The 17,364-nt window shown below is 36.1% G+C and overlaps 1 protein-coding gene across 5 annotated transcripts in view; it reads left to right on the top strand.

Moving 5' to 3' along the window:
- The window catches only part of USP47 (ubiquitin specific peptidase 47), a 111,219-nt gene extending 93,919 nt beyond the window's left edge, over window positions 1–17,300 (top strand). For all 5 annotated transcript variants that reach the window (XM_045065821.1, XM_045065820.1, XM_045065818.1 and 2 more), the window contains 10 exons: window positions 193–312; window positions 2,278–3,055; window positions 7,560–7,735; window positions 8,091–8,171; window positions 9,962–10,077; window positions 10,435–10,553; window positions 12,583–12,713; window positions 14,656–14,703; window positions 14,796–14,926; window positions 15,747–17,300. In XM_045065821.1, coding sequence (XP_044921756.1) covers window positions 193–312; window positions 2,278–3,055; window positions 7,560–7,735; window positions 8,091–8,171; window positions 9,962–10,077; window positions 10,435–10,553; window positions 12,583–12,713; window positions 14,656–14,703; window positions 14,796–14,926; window positions 15,747–15,921 — 1,875 coding nt within the window. In that variant the 3' untranslated portion in view covers window positions 15,922–17,300. The remainder of the gene's footprint in view (window positions 1–192; window positions 313–2,277; window positions 3,056–7,559; window positions 7,736–8,090; window positions 8,172–9,961; window positions 10,078–10,434; window positions 10,554–12,582; window positions 12,714–14,655; window positions 14,704–14,795; window positions 14,927–15,746) is intronic.
- The last annotated feature ends 64 nt before the right edge of the window (window positions 17,301–17,364 follow it).

Here is a 17,364-nt window from a genome sequence, read left to right as displayed (position 1 = left end):
AACCTAATTAATGGATAAGACTAAAATTTTTCCACAGATTCTTAAAAATTTTGTAAACCTCTACAAAAATTATTTTCTCTGAATTTTCTTTCTGCTGTTTCTAAGAACTCAGCAGTGTCTCATTGTCCACATTTCCAAGTCAAGCAGCATTATCCTTGCAAGTCCTTTTTTATCAGATCACTTCCGTTACAGGCCATCTACTTACCCGCTGAAACAATGCGGATAGTCCTGGAACGCTGCTACAATGATCTGCGTCTTCTCACTGTGCCCAGTAAGACCCTGAAAGCTGAAGGCTTTTTTAGAAGTAACAAGGTACATCTTTTAGTTTTTCATTATTTTCATGCTGGTAATAATAAAGTTTTATATTTTAAGGCTGGCCTCTAGAGCTGTCCACCATTTGTCTTTAATTTCCCTTGTGAATTCTCCCATTTCAGTAATTATCTTCCTTTGTAATCGCTCGTATCAGGCTTCTTTCTGTCCTTCTCAGTCAGTCCTGCTGGTTCTCCTTTATGTCTTGTTCATGAGCGACCCCAGCCTGTAGTGTTCTTTCCCTTCTCCCTACATTTGTTTTTCTTTTTTTTTTAAGATTTTATTTAGTTGACAGAGAGAGATCACAAGTAGGCAGAAAGGCAGGCAGAGAGAGAGGAGGAAGCAGGCTTCCTGCTGAGCAGAGAGCCCGATGTGGGGCTCGATCCCAGGACCCCGGGATCATGACCTGAGCCGAAGGCAGGGGCTTTAACCCACTGAGCCACCCAGGCACCCGCTACATTTGTTTTTCAAGCCCCAGATTAGTCCTGCCTCTTTGGTGGAGCCTTAGTGACTGTTTCTATCCACACCAGTCATGTCCTCTAAATTCTTGAATTATGAGTTCTAGGAATTACATTATGTTCATTCTTGAGGTTCTCCCATAAAGCAGTACTTAATAGTGAAAATCAAAAACATGCCTATTCTAGAGAAGACTGTTATTTCGGGTTCACCCACCATTATTCCCTTTCTCTTCTTATTTATATCTGATAGAAAAGAGAAAGTTCACATTGATTTGTTTGTTTCACCTCTCGATACCATTCTGTGTTCTGTCATTTATCATTTTTCCTGTGTGTTTATTCCTAATGCCATCAGTTTACTCTAGGTAAATTGTATCCAAAATTTTCCGTTTGCCTTGTTTTGTTTATAGCCTTTTCCAGTCTCATTCATCTTAATGCAGTCTTGAGTCTTTTATCTCATTGAACCTTTTTTAGTGTTGTCATATTAATCCCAATGTGTAACTTTTATTCACCTCTGTTTTCTTTGGATACTTTTGCATGGTGCTTGTTGTGTGTCATTAAAATCTCTAATCCATCCTAATGCCACTCTGTAGTAAAAGGTGGAAGGGATCACACTTTATTTTTTTTCTTTAAATGGTCAGCTAATAGTCCTGATTTGTAACTTTTTTATTGAACAGTTATCAACTCTCATTTGATTTATATAACCACCAGGTTATTTGAAAAACATCCCCAGATGAAATGTTATTTCATCTATAAATAATCTGAATATATATCTTTCAAAGGTGAGAACTTTTTAAAAACATAACCATAATTATTACATCTAGAAAATTAACAGAAATGCCTTAATATCTACAGATATCTAGTCAATATTCAAATTTCCCTGATTATATTATAAAATTTTTTTCTGAAAAATATATGTTTATAAAAAATAAAAAATTAAAAAAATTAAAAAAATTCAAAAAAAAAATTTTTTTTCTGATAAGATTTGTTTCAGATAGGATCCAAATAAAGTCCATGATATACCTCTTAAGTTTATTTTAATCTAAAGCTTTCCCCTGTGTTTGTTTCCTTGCCAAAAATATTTGCCCTAGTATCAAGTCATTTGTCCATTAGATTTTTTTTTTCTATAATCTGGATTTTGGTATTGCATTCTCAACATGTCTTTATACATGTTCCTCTATCTGTATTCCTGCTGAACTTGTTTTCCTAATGGGCAGGATACGGAGTACAAAAACATTCTGAAAATGGGCAACCCAGTAAACAAGATACCTGTGTATGTGTCTGTGCATGTGTGTATCCCATCTGTCTTAGCAGTTTTGTGGCTAGTTGCAGAGACATATGAACATAATGTTAATTTTATTTAGTCTCTGAAAACAGTGCACATTCCCTTTAGAAATGTAATCCCAAATTTTACAATTTATTATGTACGGTCTTTTATTGAGGTGATATTATGAACAAGAATGAATGTCACTAAAATTAATGATATAATGTAACTCTTTGGCTTACTATTTAGGTGTTTGTTGAAAGTTCTGAGACTTTGGATTACCAGATGGCCTTTACAGATTCTCATTTGTGGAAACTCCTGGATCGTCATGCAAATACGATCAGATTATTTGTTTTGTTACCTGAACAGTCCCCAGGATCTTATTCCAAAAGGACAGCATGCCAGAAAGCTGGGGGCGATTCTGGTAATGTGGAAGATGACTGTGAAAGAGTTAAAGGACCTGTGGGGAGCCTAAAGTCTGTGGAAGCTATTCTAGAAGAAAGCACTGAAAAACTCAAAAGCTTGTCGCTACAGCAGCAGCAAGATGGAGATAATGGGGACAGCAGCAAAAGTACTGAGACAAGTGACTTTGAAAACATAGAATCACCTCTCAATGAGAGGGACTCTTCAGCATCAGTGGACAATAGAGAACTTGAACAGCACATTCAGACTTCTGATCCTGAAAATTTTCAGTCTGAAGAACGGTCAGACTCAGATGTGAATAATGACAGGAGTACAAGTTCAGTGGACAGTGACATTCTTAGCTCCAGTCATAGCAGTGACACTTTGTGCAATGCAGATAATGCTCAGATTCCTTTGGCTAATGGACTTGACTCTCATAGCATCACGAGTAGTAGAAGAACTAAAGCAAATGAAGGGAAAAAAGAGACATGGGACACAGCAGAAGAAGACTCTGGAACTGATAGTGAATACGATGAGAGTGGCAAGAGCAGGGGAGAAATACAGTACATGTATTTCAAAGCAGAACCCTATGCTGCAGACGAAGGTTCTGGGGAAGGACATAAATGTATGTACTTAGAAAGAAAAAGGCTTCTTGAAACAGCACCAATTGTTTTCTCAGTTTATTTAAATTTTTGTTAAAAGAATCAGCTAAGAGGTACTTTGTTCTAAGACCACCCGTAACTTCCTGGATTATAAAAATGTCCTCAGTTGCCTTTGCTTTCATTTTAGATGCAGTTATAGTAGCAAGTGTTCTTGGACTTCTGCAACACATCAGACCTGTGACAGCAATGATGTCACAGCTTTGGGGATGATAAAGTGAAAAAGAGAAAAGTATTAAGAATTTTTTAAAGGAAAGAATTATAGAAGTACTAAGTAAAAAGTTAAAGAATAGCTTAAAAAGTAAATAATAATACCAAAAAGAAAAAGAAAGGGCCAGACACTAGAAAATTTGATTCACAGCGCAGGAAAATTTTTTATTTGTGCATTCTCTCTCTTTTCTTTATCCTGCAATGCAGATAACTCCCTTCCAACGCCCCCTAAATAGTCCGTAATTAACTGGGAAAGTCAGGAAAGGGAAAGGGGCTTTTTTTTTTTAAGTTGATACTTTGGGGAAAAAAAAAGTTGATACTATGAAGTAAGCTCTAGGCAGAGTATATACTAGAAATTCTCAATTGTATAATCACAAAAAGATTAAAGAGATCTGTCACTTTGGGCTTTGAGAGAGGCAACAACAACAAAAACACCAGCACTGAAATAAAACAACTTTTATAAAACATCAGACTACAAACAACCAGAGAATTAGCAGGACAACCAGGTTCAATATACAGAATTTTTCTTTAGGTTTATTATAAGGGATAGCTCAAAAAAGCTAAATACTTTGCATTAGTCTTTAACAATGCAGACATTAATATTACCCCTTATATTTTTATATTTTAGTTTTCAAAATACTTGTTTGTTCTCACTTGAAGCTTGTCTGAGATTAATAAAGCAAATATTGATATTCTCATTTGACTGATAAGAAAACTGAAGCTCATAGAGAATGAATGACTTGCCCCAAAGTACATGTATAGCTAGTTATTAGCAGAACCATTACTAGAATTTAAGTCTGAATTGAATACCTTTGCTCCTTTACCTCTGTGACAGTGGGAGCAGAGTCCCCCTCTTTATCCATCTGTTGATCCACCCACCCAATTAATATTCCTGGATCCGTTCAAGATGCCAATCCCTGTGTAGATTTTAGAAGTAAGGATGACAAAGATAAAGCCGTATGTCTCATCTGATGGGAGAAGACACAAACAACCAGTATGAAAGTTAAGTGCTATGATGCTGATTAGTCTCAAAATTTAGTCTTTTAAAAAAGTGGTAGAAATTACGGAATTAGTTGTAAAAATGCATAAATTGTTTTTAACTAGTTCCAAGTAATAACAAAGCCATGTGACATCCATATAGATATCTTGCAGAAACTCAAGTGGGAAAATATGGATTGGATTGGTGAGCCACATTGGAGACAGAAACTCTGTACCTAATGCTTTAACGTCCTGTGGAGTTTTTACTTCATAAGGCTCAGTAACTTACTTTATTTCATTTAGTTCTCTACAACTGTGTGAAATCAATAATGTTAGACACTTTCACTGATGAAGAAGCTGGCTCAGACTGGCTAAAATAATTTGCCAGAGGTCACACAGCTAGTGGGTCTCATTGCTGGGATCAAACTCATGTATTCTGACTGTAAGCCTGGTATGCATTCCTCTACCTCATAGCTATTACCACTGCCCCTTACTTTCCTCATATCGTGGTAAAGGAAGAATAGCTAGTGGCTACTGACTTGGTTTCTTATCACCCTCAACCCTTCTAGGGTACTGGAAAAATGTGAAGTAGCTCCTCTTTAGGAAAAGGTTAGAAATTTCTTTTAAGTGGTTTGTTTTATAACGATGTGCTGGATATTTGACTGCATGAGAGTCTCAACCTTAAGAATTTAATGGTAATACTTAGAATGACAGTCTGAGGAGTCTCATTCCACCTTTTTGGAAATTTGCAGTGGACTAATTTGCTAGCATTTATTGAAATAGTAAACACGATCAAGAGAACCCATTTCCTACAGTTTATTTCACCTTTCAGAAGCCATGCAGAAGGCTTGTTTGTCTTTGAAAAGAAAAGGTGAAAACCATGGAAACTGGCATAGAAGGAGAAGAGTGGGGATGTTAGCCAGCAGCCAGGTGTTTCAGGAGTCTGTACTAAGTAAGGCTGGTTCATCACAGTTCCTCAGTGATGTGAACGTGGGTGTCTGGGTAACGTGGATAATGAATATAATACGGATTCTGCAGAGGGATGAAATGGCAAGGCATCCTAGACAAAGGAAGAACTTGATACCTGAAGAATAACATTCTGTGTGTAGTATAGGCAATTGATTTAGGCAATAACTGAAACACACTTAATCTATTGTAATCCAGGAATTGTTTCAGGGAGTAATTATAGACCTTTCTCGGAAAATCCTGTTCCACCATGACCTAGTTGCGGTCTACAGGCATTCAGGTATAGACAGGGAGTTCAAAGTCATAAAAGTGGCACTGCATTTGCACTGAAAAGTTCTTTGTACAATTTTGGTTACCGCCTCATTCAAGAAATACATTTAAAAAAAATACATAAAAAGAAAAAACTTAAAGCTATTTTGAGGTTGCACTATGAAGAGACTGAACTCTTCTGTTTGAAGAGGTAAATGGGAAAAATGGTATGATGGTAATCTCTAAATTATAATTATAGCCAATCAGTGAAGCCATCAATTTTGGCCAGGGCTATGTTAAGCATTTTACATATACTGACCCCAAAACACATGAGGTTATAAAGACTCTTGTCTCCATTTTATAGAGATAACTGAAGTATAAAGAAGTTAAATCAGAGTCACAAATCTGATGTAGGAGGAGGCAGGAATTCATTCAGGCCAGGCTGTCTCACTGCGGAACCACTTGGTCCTAATCACCATATTGGACTGTATCAGTAACCAGCGAACACTTGTGTCTTCCCGTGATACATTACTACAAATTATCACAGAAACCGAAATGGCAGTAGTAGCTGCTTATTTGAGCATTTGTCATAACAGCAGTGAGACTGGTGTAATGATCCCATGAGAAAACTGAGGCTCAGAGACATTGGATGACTTACTGATAGCCATTTATTAGGCAACAGTAGCAAAGCTGAAATCTACTCATTGGTTTCTGATTTCTAGTCAACTAATTTTTTCATTATATGCTTCTTAAGAAATGTTGCACCTGCTGGGTAGTATAAATAGAGGCTTATTTACCAAAAGCTGGATTATTAACATTCAGGGGCACTCCTTAAAGTTTAGAAATGGACGTTTTAAAAAAATTAAATGCTGCCTGAAAAAGTGTATATTACAAAAAAGTTCATCGCCGTGTTTCTATTATAATTTATACTTGCCACCTTTTCTATAGTGGAGCTGAATCTTATAACCAGGAAAACAGTAAATGAACATTAATTTATTCGATAAAGTCCACTCAAAGTGCATCAACCCAAAAGTTGAGATGACCTAAGAACATAAGCCAGGCTTGTTTTAGGGTCTCATCCTTGACTAGTGATGTAAGTTTCATAAAAACCAAAGCCTACCCTAGAGAGAGGCTTAAGAGTTTATGGCTCTAGAGGACCCAGGGCCCCACGGCAGCATGTAGCTTGTGTATTCTGTACTGCCTATTGTAAGAGACAGAGAAAAATGAGTGAAGTTGTTGCTCTTTTAATATGAAGACCAGAGTAAATAGAAATATTCCAGAAGTATGCTAATGAATGGCTTATAAAGGACAAAAGAGTAATAAGCATTAGGAAAAAAATAAAGCTCACCAAAAATAATCTTACTACATTGCCAAGAGAGCTTTTATGGAAATTTGGAAGAGGTGGGAGTTTCTGATCCATTTAGATACTCTTCCTATTACAGTCCAACCACATGATAAACAGACATCTATGTATGCTAGTCTTGACATTTTTATTCTAGTAGAAATCCCAAAACTAGATTTACTAACAATTTCTGAAGCAATTACTAGATAACTGGCACTGTGCTAAGAGCATGATAAACCTGTGACCTCTTTGAATTCCCACTGCATTCCCATGAGGTAGGTGCTGTTCTCTCCATTGTTTAAATGAAGAAGTGGATGTATGGAGCCTGGGGGCTTGCTCCCAGACGTCACAGAGCTAATTAGGAAGGAGAAGAAAAGCAGGTGTGGACCCCAGCCAGAGCCACATTATTACTGTGTAGAACTAGAGATGTTATATAATTGAAAAATTCCTGGAAGCTTGGTTTGGAATTCAGCAGCTTAAATAAACAAACAAGAACTGAAATATCTCTGAACATTGAAAGCTGTTGGATTCTACCTATCATATGCTCAGTGTCCATGTTTTTTGTCCATTCAATGTTGTGTATGAGCTAAAAGTCAGATAACTAAAAGGGGGTACTTTTTTCCTGCTTACAGTAAAATAAAAAGCAAATGATTTATTTTATTTATATTCTAAGAGGTTTCTTTTACATTTTTGTTTCTGTTTTGTTTTGGTTTTTTTGTACTTAGGGTTGATGGTGCATGTTGATAAAAGAATTACTCTGGCCGCTTTCAAACAACATTTAGAGCCCTTTGTTGGAGTTTTGTCCTCTCACTTCAAGGTCTTTCGAGTATATGCCAGCAATCAAGAGTTTGAGAGCGTCCGACTGAATGAGACACTTTCATCATTTTCAGATGACAATAAGGTTGATTAAAATAATTTTGAATAATTAGAGTCTGTTTTAAATGATAGATTTTAGAACATCTTGCCCTATTTTCAAGTAAGGTGAAATAGATAACCCTAAAGGATCATTTTATTTTTATGTTTAGTGGTTATTTGTTTTTGTTGTTGTTTTTCTTCATTCATCTAACAAACATTTGTTAAATGTTAACTGTGTGTCAGTTACTGTTCTAGGTGCTGGGAATCAGAGGTAAAAGATATACCTGTTCTCAAAGAGTCAATAATCTAGAGAATTTTTGAAGACCAAACTAAACAATGTGGGGAGAATGGGTTGCTTATTCTGCTGAGATAATACATCTAAAAAATGTTCTACTTTATAGATTACAATTAGACTGGGGAGAGCACTTAAAAAAGGAGAATACAGAGTTAAAGTCTACCAGCTTCTGGTCAATGAGCAAGAGGTAAGTAATACCCTTCAGGACAATGTAAGATCACTTTTGGTATTTAACAAAAGCATACAGTGCAGAGATTTTATGACAAGTCATTTCTTTTTATCTCTTTAAAGCAGAGGCCAGTTCACTATTTCCAGAAAATATTTCAGTTGTGCAGGCCATACTGCCTCTGTTGCAGCTACTCGTTCCTGCCACTGTAGTACAAAAGCAGATACAGACAATACATAAACCAGTGGGACTAGCTATGTCCCAGTGAAATTTAATTTATAAACATAGGCAGCAGATGAAGCGGCTCTCAGGCGATTTTTGTTTTTTTTGTTTTGTTTTTGTTTTTTGTTTTTTTGCCATCCCTCTGCTTTAAAGTTATTAAAAATGCTGGAGTGAAGCAAAAATTTCCTGCTTTTAAAAGGGGATTTGTTTGTGCTTGTTTTCTACAAATAATCATGTAGTGCAGGAGCACAAAGTACAGGACAGCAGTTGATCTGTGGAGCCCTCGTACAGGACTTTGGTTCAGAGAGTTGTTTTAGTATTTAGCAAGCTTTGATCTAGCAGCATTTACCATATGCTCGCAGATATTAACTTCTTTAATTCTCACCAATTAGTTGTGATATGAGCAGTATTTATTATTCCCATTTTATAGATAAAAAAACTTAGGTACAAAGAAATTATGCCATTTACCCAAGGTCATACAACAGATGCCAAGCTATGGCAAATACCCTGAAGAAAGAGGCAAAAATCCCTGGTTTTCAGGATGTTTATAACATCTGACCAGGTACCTAGATAAGTGTAAAAACCAAACAACAAATGTAATAGTGGCCCTACCTCCCCATCCACAGGGGATGTGTCCCAAGGGCCATCCCTCTGTGGATGCCTGAAACCACGGATAGTACTACACCCTACATACACTATGCTTTTACCTAGATATGCACACGTTGATAAAGTTTAATTTACAAATTAGGCACAGTAAGAGATTAACAATTACCAATAATTAAATAGTACAGTTTTTACAGTATGCTGTTATAAAAGGTATGTGAATGTGGTCTCTCAAAATATCTTATTGTGCTATGTTTTCCCTTCTTGTGGTGATACAAAATGATAACATGCCTCTGTGGTGAGGTGCAGTGATGGTGCATGACATAGGCATTGTGACTATTATAGTGTAGCATTAGGCTGTTAGGGACCTTCTGACGAACTGTCAGGAGAAGGATCATTTGCTTCCAGACCCCATTTGGCTACAAGTAACTGGAAAGGCAGAACAGGAAACCATGGATAAAGAGGGACTACTGGAAGGGGATAAACTTTTCCTAAAATGCCTTCATTTGTTCAACAGATATTTTATTGAGCATCTATCATATCTCTTCTGTGTGAATGTTTCTTCCAAGTTTGGAGTTTGCAGAGACAGTGTCCCTTCTGAGACAATGAGTAAATATATTTGGGGAATTACTACGCATTTCCCTCATTTTAGTCCATAAGAGTGATTCTTTCTACTTTCAAAATTGTGATCATTTTGTTATAAGAAGAGAAATAGGACTATCATTTAATCTTGATAATGACTCTGTTAGGGAGACACTGTCCCCAGTGTACAGATGAAAAAATGGAGGCACAGAAATGTTAAGTAAATTTGCTCAAGATAGCAGAGTTAGTAAGTATAGTAAGTACTGATGGCAAGATTTGAACCTAGGAAGATAGATTGCTAAACTCGGGCCTGTAATTGTCACACAATAAAGTGCAAATAAAACGTCTCGTATATTCCTATTCTAATGTGTAATTCAGTTCTCTGATGATGTTTATATTCCTAGCCATGCAAGTTTCTGCTAGATGCTGTGTTTGCTAAAGGAATGACTGTACGGCAATCAAAAGAGGAATTAATTCCTCAACTCAGGGAGCAGTGTGGTTTAGAGCTCAGTATTGACAGGTAAAGTAAAATTACATTGTCATCAACAATTGGAAGGAAGACTATGTGGTCAGTTGATATGGATTGGTATAATTTTCTAAAACTAGAATTAAAAATTCCTGTACCATCCAGAATTTTAATAGTACAAATTAATTTTTAATGGAACTAAACAAAACTATTAGAATTTCTTTGAACTTCCTCTGTAGACCCTAAATTTGAAGTTTGAGGAACATATCATTATATTTTCCCCAGATTTTAATGAAGAACTACTTGACTTTTATATTTAAACATAGTTCATTTTTCTTTGATATCAGATTCATGTCATTTTTTTAAGAATCTCAAAATATAATAGTTTAAAATGTCTTATCACATTTGTAGATTTCGTCTAAGGAAAAAAACATGGAAGAATCCTGGCACTGTCTTTTTGGATTACCATATTTATGAAGAAGATATTAACATCTCCAGCAACTGGGAGGTTTTCCTTGAAGTTCTTGATGGTATTATCCATGTTTTTCTGGGGAAATATCAGTTAGAAATGCTCTGGAACTAATAGAAGCCTATATATTTTTTTTTTATCACATACCATGTTTCCTTCTGTTTCTAGTCTGGGTTCCACTTACCTTTTAAATATTTATTTTCTGTAATTTTGAGAATATTAATTTCTCCTTACAGGGAACTTAAAGTTTCAAAGTTGCATTTTTAGTACTCTTTACAGAAAATTCTTCTAACATTTCTTACTTGGGTTTCTTATTTAGTCTCTTCATTATGGCCTATTTTGTTGAGGGTTTGTATTGATAATTGGTCAGAGATTTTGAGAACAATACCTGTATTAGTTTCCTAAGCTGCCATAACAAAGTACCAGAGACAGGATGGTTTAAACAATAGAAATTTATTGTTTCAGAGTTCTGGAGGCTGGAGGGCTGAGATCAAGGTGTCAGCAGGGTTGTTTCCTTCTGAGAGCTGTGAGGGAAAATTTGTTCCGTGTCCCTCTCCTAGCTTCTCGTGGTTGGTTGGCAGTCTTTGGTATTTGTTGGCTTGTAAATGCATCTCCTGATCTGTGCTTTCATCTGCACATGATGTCCTCCCCGTGAGCTTATGTGTCTGTTTCCAAATTTCCCCATATTATAAGAACACTGGTCATGCTGGATTAGGGCCCACCCTAATGACCTTATTTTAACTTGATTACCACTATAACAACCCTATCTCCAAAGTTGGTCTGAAGTACTAGGGTATAGGACTTCAAATCTCTCTTTGAAGAGACACAATTTTGACCTATAACAGTAACATAGAAGAGGTCTTGTGTTTTTCACACATCCTGGTTTTAATGCTCAGCATTGGAACATTTAAAGTACTGTTTCTCGGGAGGAGGTAATGAGACAAAAGTTGATTTTGGGGAGATCATATCAAGGCAACAGCTAGTTATGTTCTTTGGTGACTGCTATTGCCTAGAAAGACTTTTATTTTCCTTTTTTTTTCTCCATAAAAATTAACATTCACATATAAGATTGTGATAGTTTTCAGACCGTTCAATAATACTAACACCTCACCTATTTCAGGATATTTTGGGTCCAGGTTGTTTGAAATATCAGTTGTTAAAGCTGTGATTACTTGACGAGTTAATGGGAGAGATAAGGAACAACTAGGATACTGTCTACCATGCTGTGTAGGCAGGTGCTCCAGACTGTGAGTCCTTCTCTGAGCGTCTGGAGCCTTAGAGAATAGTCACTTGGTCTGGGTAGGCCAGGAAGAGATTATGAAGGACATAGAAGTTCCCCTTGTTAGGAAGAGTTGAGATGGATTTACTGTGAGATCTTACTGGATGGTGGGTGCCTGCATTAGTATCATTTCAATACATATTTTAGTATCAAAATAGTTGAGGAAGAAATAAACCATATGATTAAATCTAAGAAACATGTATTGACCTGTAAATAGCCAGACACTGCTAATGTCTGTTGCTGCAAAAATGAATTCAAGAACCAGTTATTGTCCTTCAGATGCATAGTCTGTAAGAGAACCAGAACTGCAAACCTGTAATTCCAAAATCATAGGTACTAAGGACCAAATCAGTAGTTTGCTCTTGTGTACACCAGAGAAAGGAGACAATTGAGTTGGGTTTTGAAGAATCAGTAAGTTTTGAATAGATGAAAAGAGGGATTAATGATAGCCTGAGGGAAGAAAGAAGATAAAGTGAAGATGATTTGTGAGGGTAGTAGCCAACATAGAGGCAAAGATTGGCAACCCGGAGAAGAGAGTCATTGGTAGAGCAGTGTCCAGCAGGACTCAGGAGGGAGAATTCAGATTCCTGGTGGAAGGAAAGCTTGCAAAGGAAAGGAATTCTCCTCAGAGACTGGAGGGAGAGAGGAAGTACTTTATTCTCAAAAACTCCTCGGGGTAATTGGGTTCTTTTATGTCCACTAAGCATAACACTTGAAGTAAATCTTTTTGTGTAGTCAGGCAATACAGAAAAAGTCCAAGTATGAACCTCTAGAGAAAAGAGAAAGATGACGTAATCTTGTATCTTCATAGGGGTGGAGAAGATGAAATCCATGTCACAGCTTGCAGTTCTGTCAAGAAGGTGGAGACCTTCAGAAATGAAGCTGGATCCCTTCCAGGAGGTTGTGTTGGAAAGCAGTAGTGTTGATGAGCTGCGAGAGAAGGTAAGTTCATTTTAAACAAATTGGACTAACATGTGTTTTTCTCTGTGTTGCTTAAGAGAAGGCCTAGGAAGTGAGTGCCAGATACTAACGTGGCAACTTTTGTCTCTTTTGTACCTTGTGACACTTTGTCACACACTCACCTTATTTCTTCAGGTTCTTGGTACATTGAAAAATTATACTGGCTTTTGGCCATCCAGAAGTGGATCTTCACTTTTAGTTACTTAGATCAAATTTGTCCTGAGTAATTAGGATTAGTTAGAAGTTACTAGACTAAATTGCTACATACATTTTTTTTTAAGATTTTATTTATTTATTTAACAGAGATCACAAGTAGGCATAGAGGCAGGCAGAGAGAGAGATAGGAGGAAGCAGGTTCCCCGCTGAGCAGAGCACCCGATGCGAGACTCGATCCCAGGACCCCGAGATCATGACCTGAGCCGAAGGCAGTGGCTTAACCCACTGAGCCACCCAGGCACCCTGCTACATACATTTTAAAAAGCCAAATGATGTGGAACTGAATAAAGAATCCAGATGAAGTCCTCTTTTGCATTATTCATTTTAAAGGTGGAATTCTGTGGCTCTCGGGATTGGGTGAATTATTCATAAGCAGTACTAGGACAGTTAGCATCTTGAGAAAAAAATTTTATTTCCATAATTCACGCCAAACACAAAAACAATAAATATATTAAATTTATATAAAAGTAAAATAAAATGATAAATGTATTAGATGAAAATATTGAAAATATTTTTATATCCTGGAAAGGGAAAGATATTTGTAAGCATAATACCAGAAACTAAAAAAGAAAAGATCATATAAAAGCATAAGCCTTCCACACACAGCCTCCTCCCAATTTTTTTTTTAATTTATTTATCTGACAGAGATCACAAGTAGGCAGAGAGGCAGGCAAAGAGAGAGAGGAGGAAGCAGGCTTCCTGCCGAGCAGAGAGCCTGATGCAGGACTCAATCCCAGGACCCTGAGATCATGACCCATGCCGAAGGCAGAGGCTTAACCCACTGAGCCACCCAGGTGCCCCCTCCCCAATTTTTTTTAAAGAACCCATAAACAAAGATAAACAAGAAAGGGGAAAAATATTTAAAACAGATACGAAACGAGATGGTCCATATTTGTAAGGAGCCGCCACATTAATAAGAAAAAGATCAACAATCTAATTTTAAAATAGGCAAAGAACTTCATTAGACAATTTGTTGAAGAAGAAATGCAAGTTAAAATAGTAATAGCATTCTTTACCTCTTAAAGTGGTGAAAATTTAGAACATCAAAAATACCTAGAGTCATCAAGGTTTAGGAAAAACAGGCAATATACAACTTGTATATTGTAGTTAAGCTGATATAATTTTTTCAGGCTTTGATTTGGCATTATCAACATTTCAGATGTGCAGTTCCACATCTAAGAATTCAGTCTCAAAGAAATAATTGCAGAAATATGCAAGGATATAATCTTGAAACACTGAAAAGATAAAATTAAATTTAAAAAATATGCAAAGATATTCATGAAGGTATATAGTATAGCATTGTACCTGGGTAAAATTTAAAAACAGACTTGATGTCCATTGGGAGGGAATAAAATAGTATATTAAGCTAATGAAGAGAATGAGGTTACCCTGTATCCTATTCTTAGAGTCTTGTAAAATTATTCTATAGAGATGTTTCATAAATATAATTTTATGTATTTTAGAAATATGTGATGTAGTTTATATATGCATAGGAAAGGATCTGGAAGGAATATATTAAATTTGTATTTCTGGGACATGGCATTTGCAGGGTGGAAGGGAGACAACTCTTTCTGCTTTTTCTAATATTTTATATTAAACATTACATCTTGGAAAAAATCAAGCTATTTCTTTGTTGATTAAACGGTTGATGACTTATTTTAGCAAATTTATTTTTTTTAATGAACTCATAAAGTGTTTCCTTTTACAGCTTTCTGAAATCAGTGGAATTCCTTTGGAAGATATTGAATTTGCCAAGGTAAGGCACTAAGAATGTTTGCGTTTGGGTACTTGTGCTCAACAAACATGGCTTATGCATGATTTATTCATTCATTCATTTTTTTTCCCTAGGGTAGAGGAACTTTTCCCTGTGATATTTCTGTCCTTGATATTCATCAGGATTTGGACTGGAATCCTAAAGTTTCTACCCTGAATGTCTGGCCTCTTTATATCTGTGATGATGGTGCAGTCATATTTTATAGGTACATTTACAATGTATTTGTTATTCCCAGTGATGTAACATTTTTTTGTTGTGCATAGTATTTTGTTTTCTGTAAATATCTTTACCATGTTTATGATCTAGAGTGGCCCTGATCAGTAGTTAATATAAGAGCCACACATTACATTTTGAATTTTTCCAGTGGCCACACTTAAAAAAGTAAAAAGAAACTGGTGAAATTAATTTTAATAAAATATTTTAACCCACTGTGTCCAAAATATTATCATTACATGCAGTCAGTATAAAAAGTCATTCGTGAGATGTTTTATGCTCTTTTTCTTATAGTAAGTCTTAACAGTAGTGCATGTTACACCTTCAGTAGGTCTCAAGCAATTGGTTGGGACATGTAGCTAGTGGCTATTGTAGGAGCCAACGCAGATACAGAGGAAAAAGAATAGTCATGGGAGCCTGAGGCAGCTAGGAGTTCAGATTAGGCTTTGTTACTTACCTAGGTCCTCATCTGTAAAATGGTGACAATGATGTCAGCCTTGAAGAACTGTATGAGAACTAGAACTATTGCATTTTAAAAAACTGGCATAGTACCTGTTATACATAAGTATTCAATAAGTGATAGCTATTATTACATTAGCAGTAGCATGGAAGTTATTCTGTGCCATTTTTAGATGTGAGTGCTGTGTTAGTAAACATGTTTGAAATCCAGGACATCTTAGTATGAGATGACTTAACTTTACCAGTGACCCTCAGATTTCATTTTCTCACCAAGGAGCATTATAACATTCAAGCATAAATCAATAAAGGCAGATGGCTGTACTGACCTAATATGTAATTAATATTTTAAACAGGGATAAAACAGAAGAATTAATGGAGTTAACAGATGAGCAAAGAAATGAACTGATGAAAAAAGAAAGTAGTCGACTCCAGAAGACGGGACATCGTGTAACGTACTCACCTCGGAAAGAGAAAGCACTAAAAATATATCTGGATGGAGCACCAAATAAAGATCTGACTCAAGACTGACTCTGCTAGTGTAGCATTTTCCCTGGGGGATTTTTGGTTTTAATTAGATGGTTCACTGCTACTGTGTAGTGCCATTACGGCCGGACATGGTTAGGGGTAACCCAGTGACACCAGCACTGATTGGACTGTCCTTCACCAATCAGAAGCTCAGTGCCCAATGGGCCACTGTTTTGACTTGGAATCATGTTGTGCACTATAGTCAAAAGTACTGTAAAGTGAAAAGGGATGTGCAAAAGAATAAAAACAAAAAAACAAAAAGCAAAACCTGCTACTAGAAAAGGGGGAAGGGGAATGAGTACACTTCTTTTATTGCGGACAAATGTGCACATAGCCGCTAGTAAAACTAGCCTCAAACAGGATGCTCATAGCTTCATAATAAAAGCTGTGCAAAGGCCATGAATGAATGAATTTTCTGTTTATTTCACTGATACACACATTACCTCATTGACAATTCGGAAGTAAATGCAACGTGTGTTGACCTTTGGAAAGCAGCAAAAACAGGAGCTGAAGAAATTCTTAGAACCAGCCATAACCCAGTAAAGAGAATTGTGAAGTTGTGTTTTTATTTCTTTTCATTTTTTGCAAAGTATTAAGAACATTATTCTGGAACATCAAAACGTTTCCCGTAGACCGCCCCAGCAGATAGCAGCTCAAATTGCTGCAATATTGTAATTATAATTGATTGTACTTAAGTTATGGATGTAGAGAATACGTCTCACTCGTTTATTCAGCATGTAAATAAAATTGATACTATTGAGTTACCATAATTGCAGTTCAGCTACTTCCCATGGTTATTCTTTTCACATATCATTCATGATGTACATTTGTGTACATTGAGGAGAATAGCAGTCTATGTAAATGTAATCCTCAGTGAGGTTCCTCTGTGCTGGGTCCCATACGATTGTATTTGCCCTTGTTAATGAGGTTTTTCTGTTCAGTGGCTTCAGTTTTTTTTTTTTTCTTTATACATTTATTTTTGAAGATTTACTTCAAGTTTGAATCTTCTAGAACCCTTGTAAGTCCCACTTTAATTTTTGGAGTTGATTTGTAGTTACATGTAGTTTAACTTTGCAGAAGTGTCTTAACATCGTGTTGAAAAAACTTGCTAGTAAGTCAGGTCATGGCACAGGCTGATGCAGTCAACATGATTTCATTGCAAAGTCTATTCGAATTGGCAAGTTTTTGCTTTGCTAAATATGACTTCAATGAACACAGTTCTACATAATTTTTGAAAATGCCATCTAATTTATAAAAATCAATAAAAAGGTTTTGGTAAAACTTTTTCATGCCAGATGCTGTTTACAACAATGAACATGCCAATAAAACATTTGTTCATTCTGTTGTGTTATTTTAGTCATTAAACTTTTGTGGATGAAGAATCTGGATTAAGAATAGACTTGTTTTCTTTAACATTTTGTAACATGTACTGAATAATCTCATTTC

This window comes from Mustela putorius, unplaced genomic scaffold (genome assembly GCF_011764305.1).
Source record: "Mustela putorius furo isolate JIRA1106 unplaced genomic scaffold, ASM1176430v1.1 tig00003859_pilon_pilon_pilon, whole genome shotgun sequence".
Taxonomy (NCBI): Eukaryota; Metazoa; Chordata; class Mammalia; order Carnivora; family Mustelidae; genus Mustela; species Mustela putorius.
Note: the sequence above shows the minus strand (reverse complement) of the source record. Positions and strands in the feature narration are given on the sequence as shown.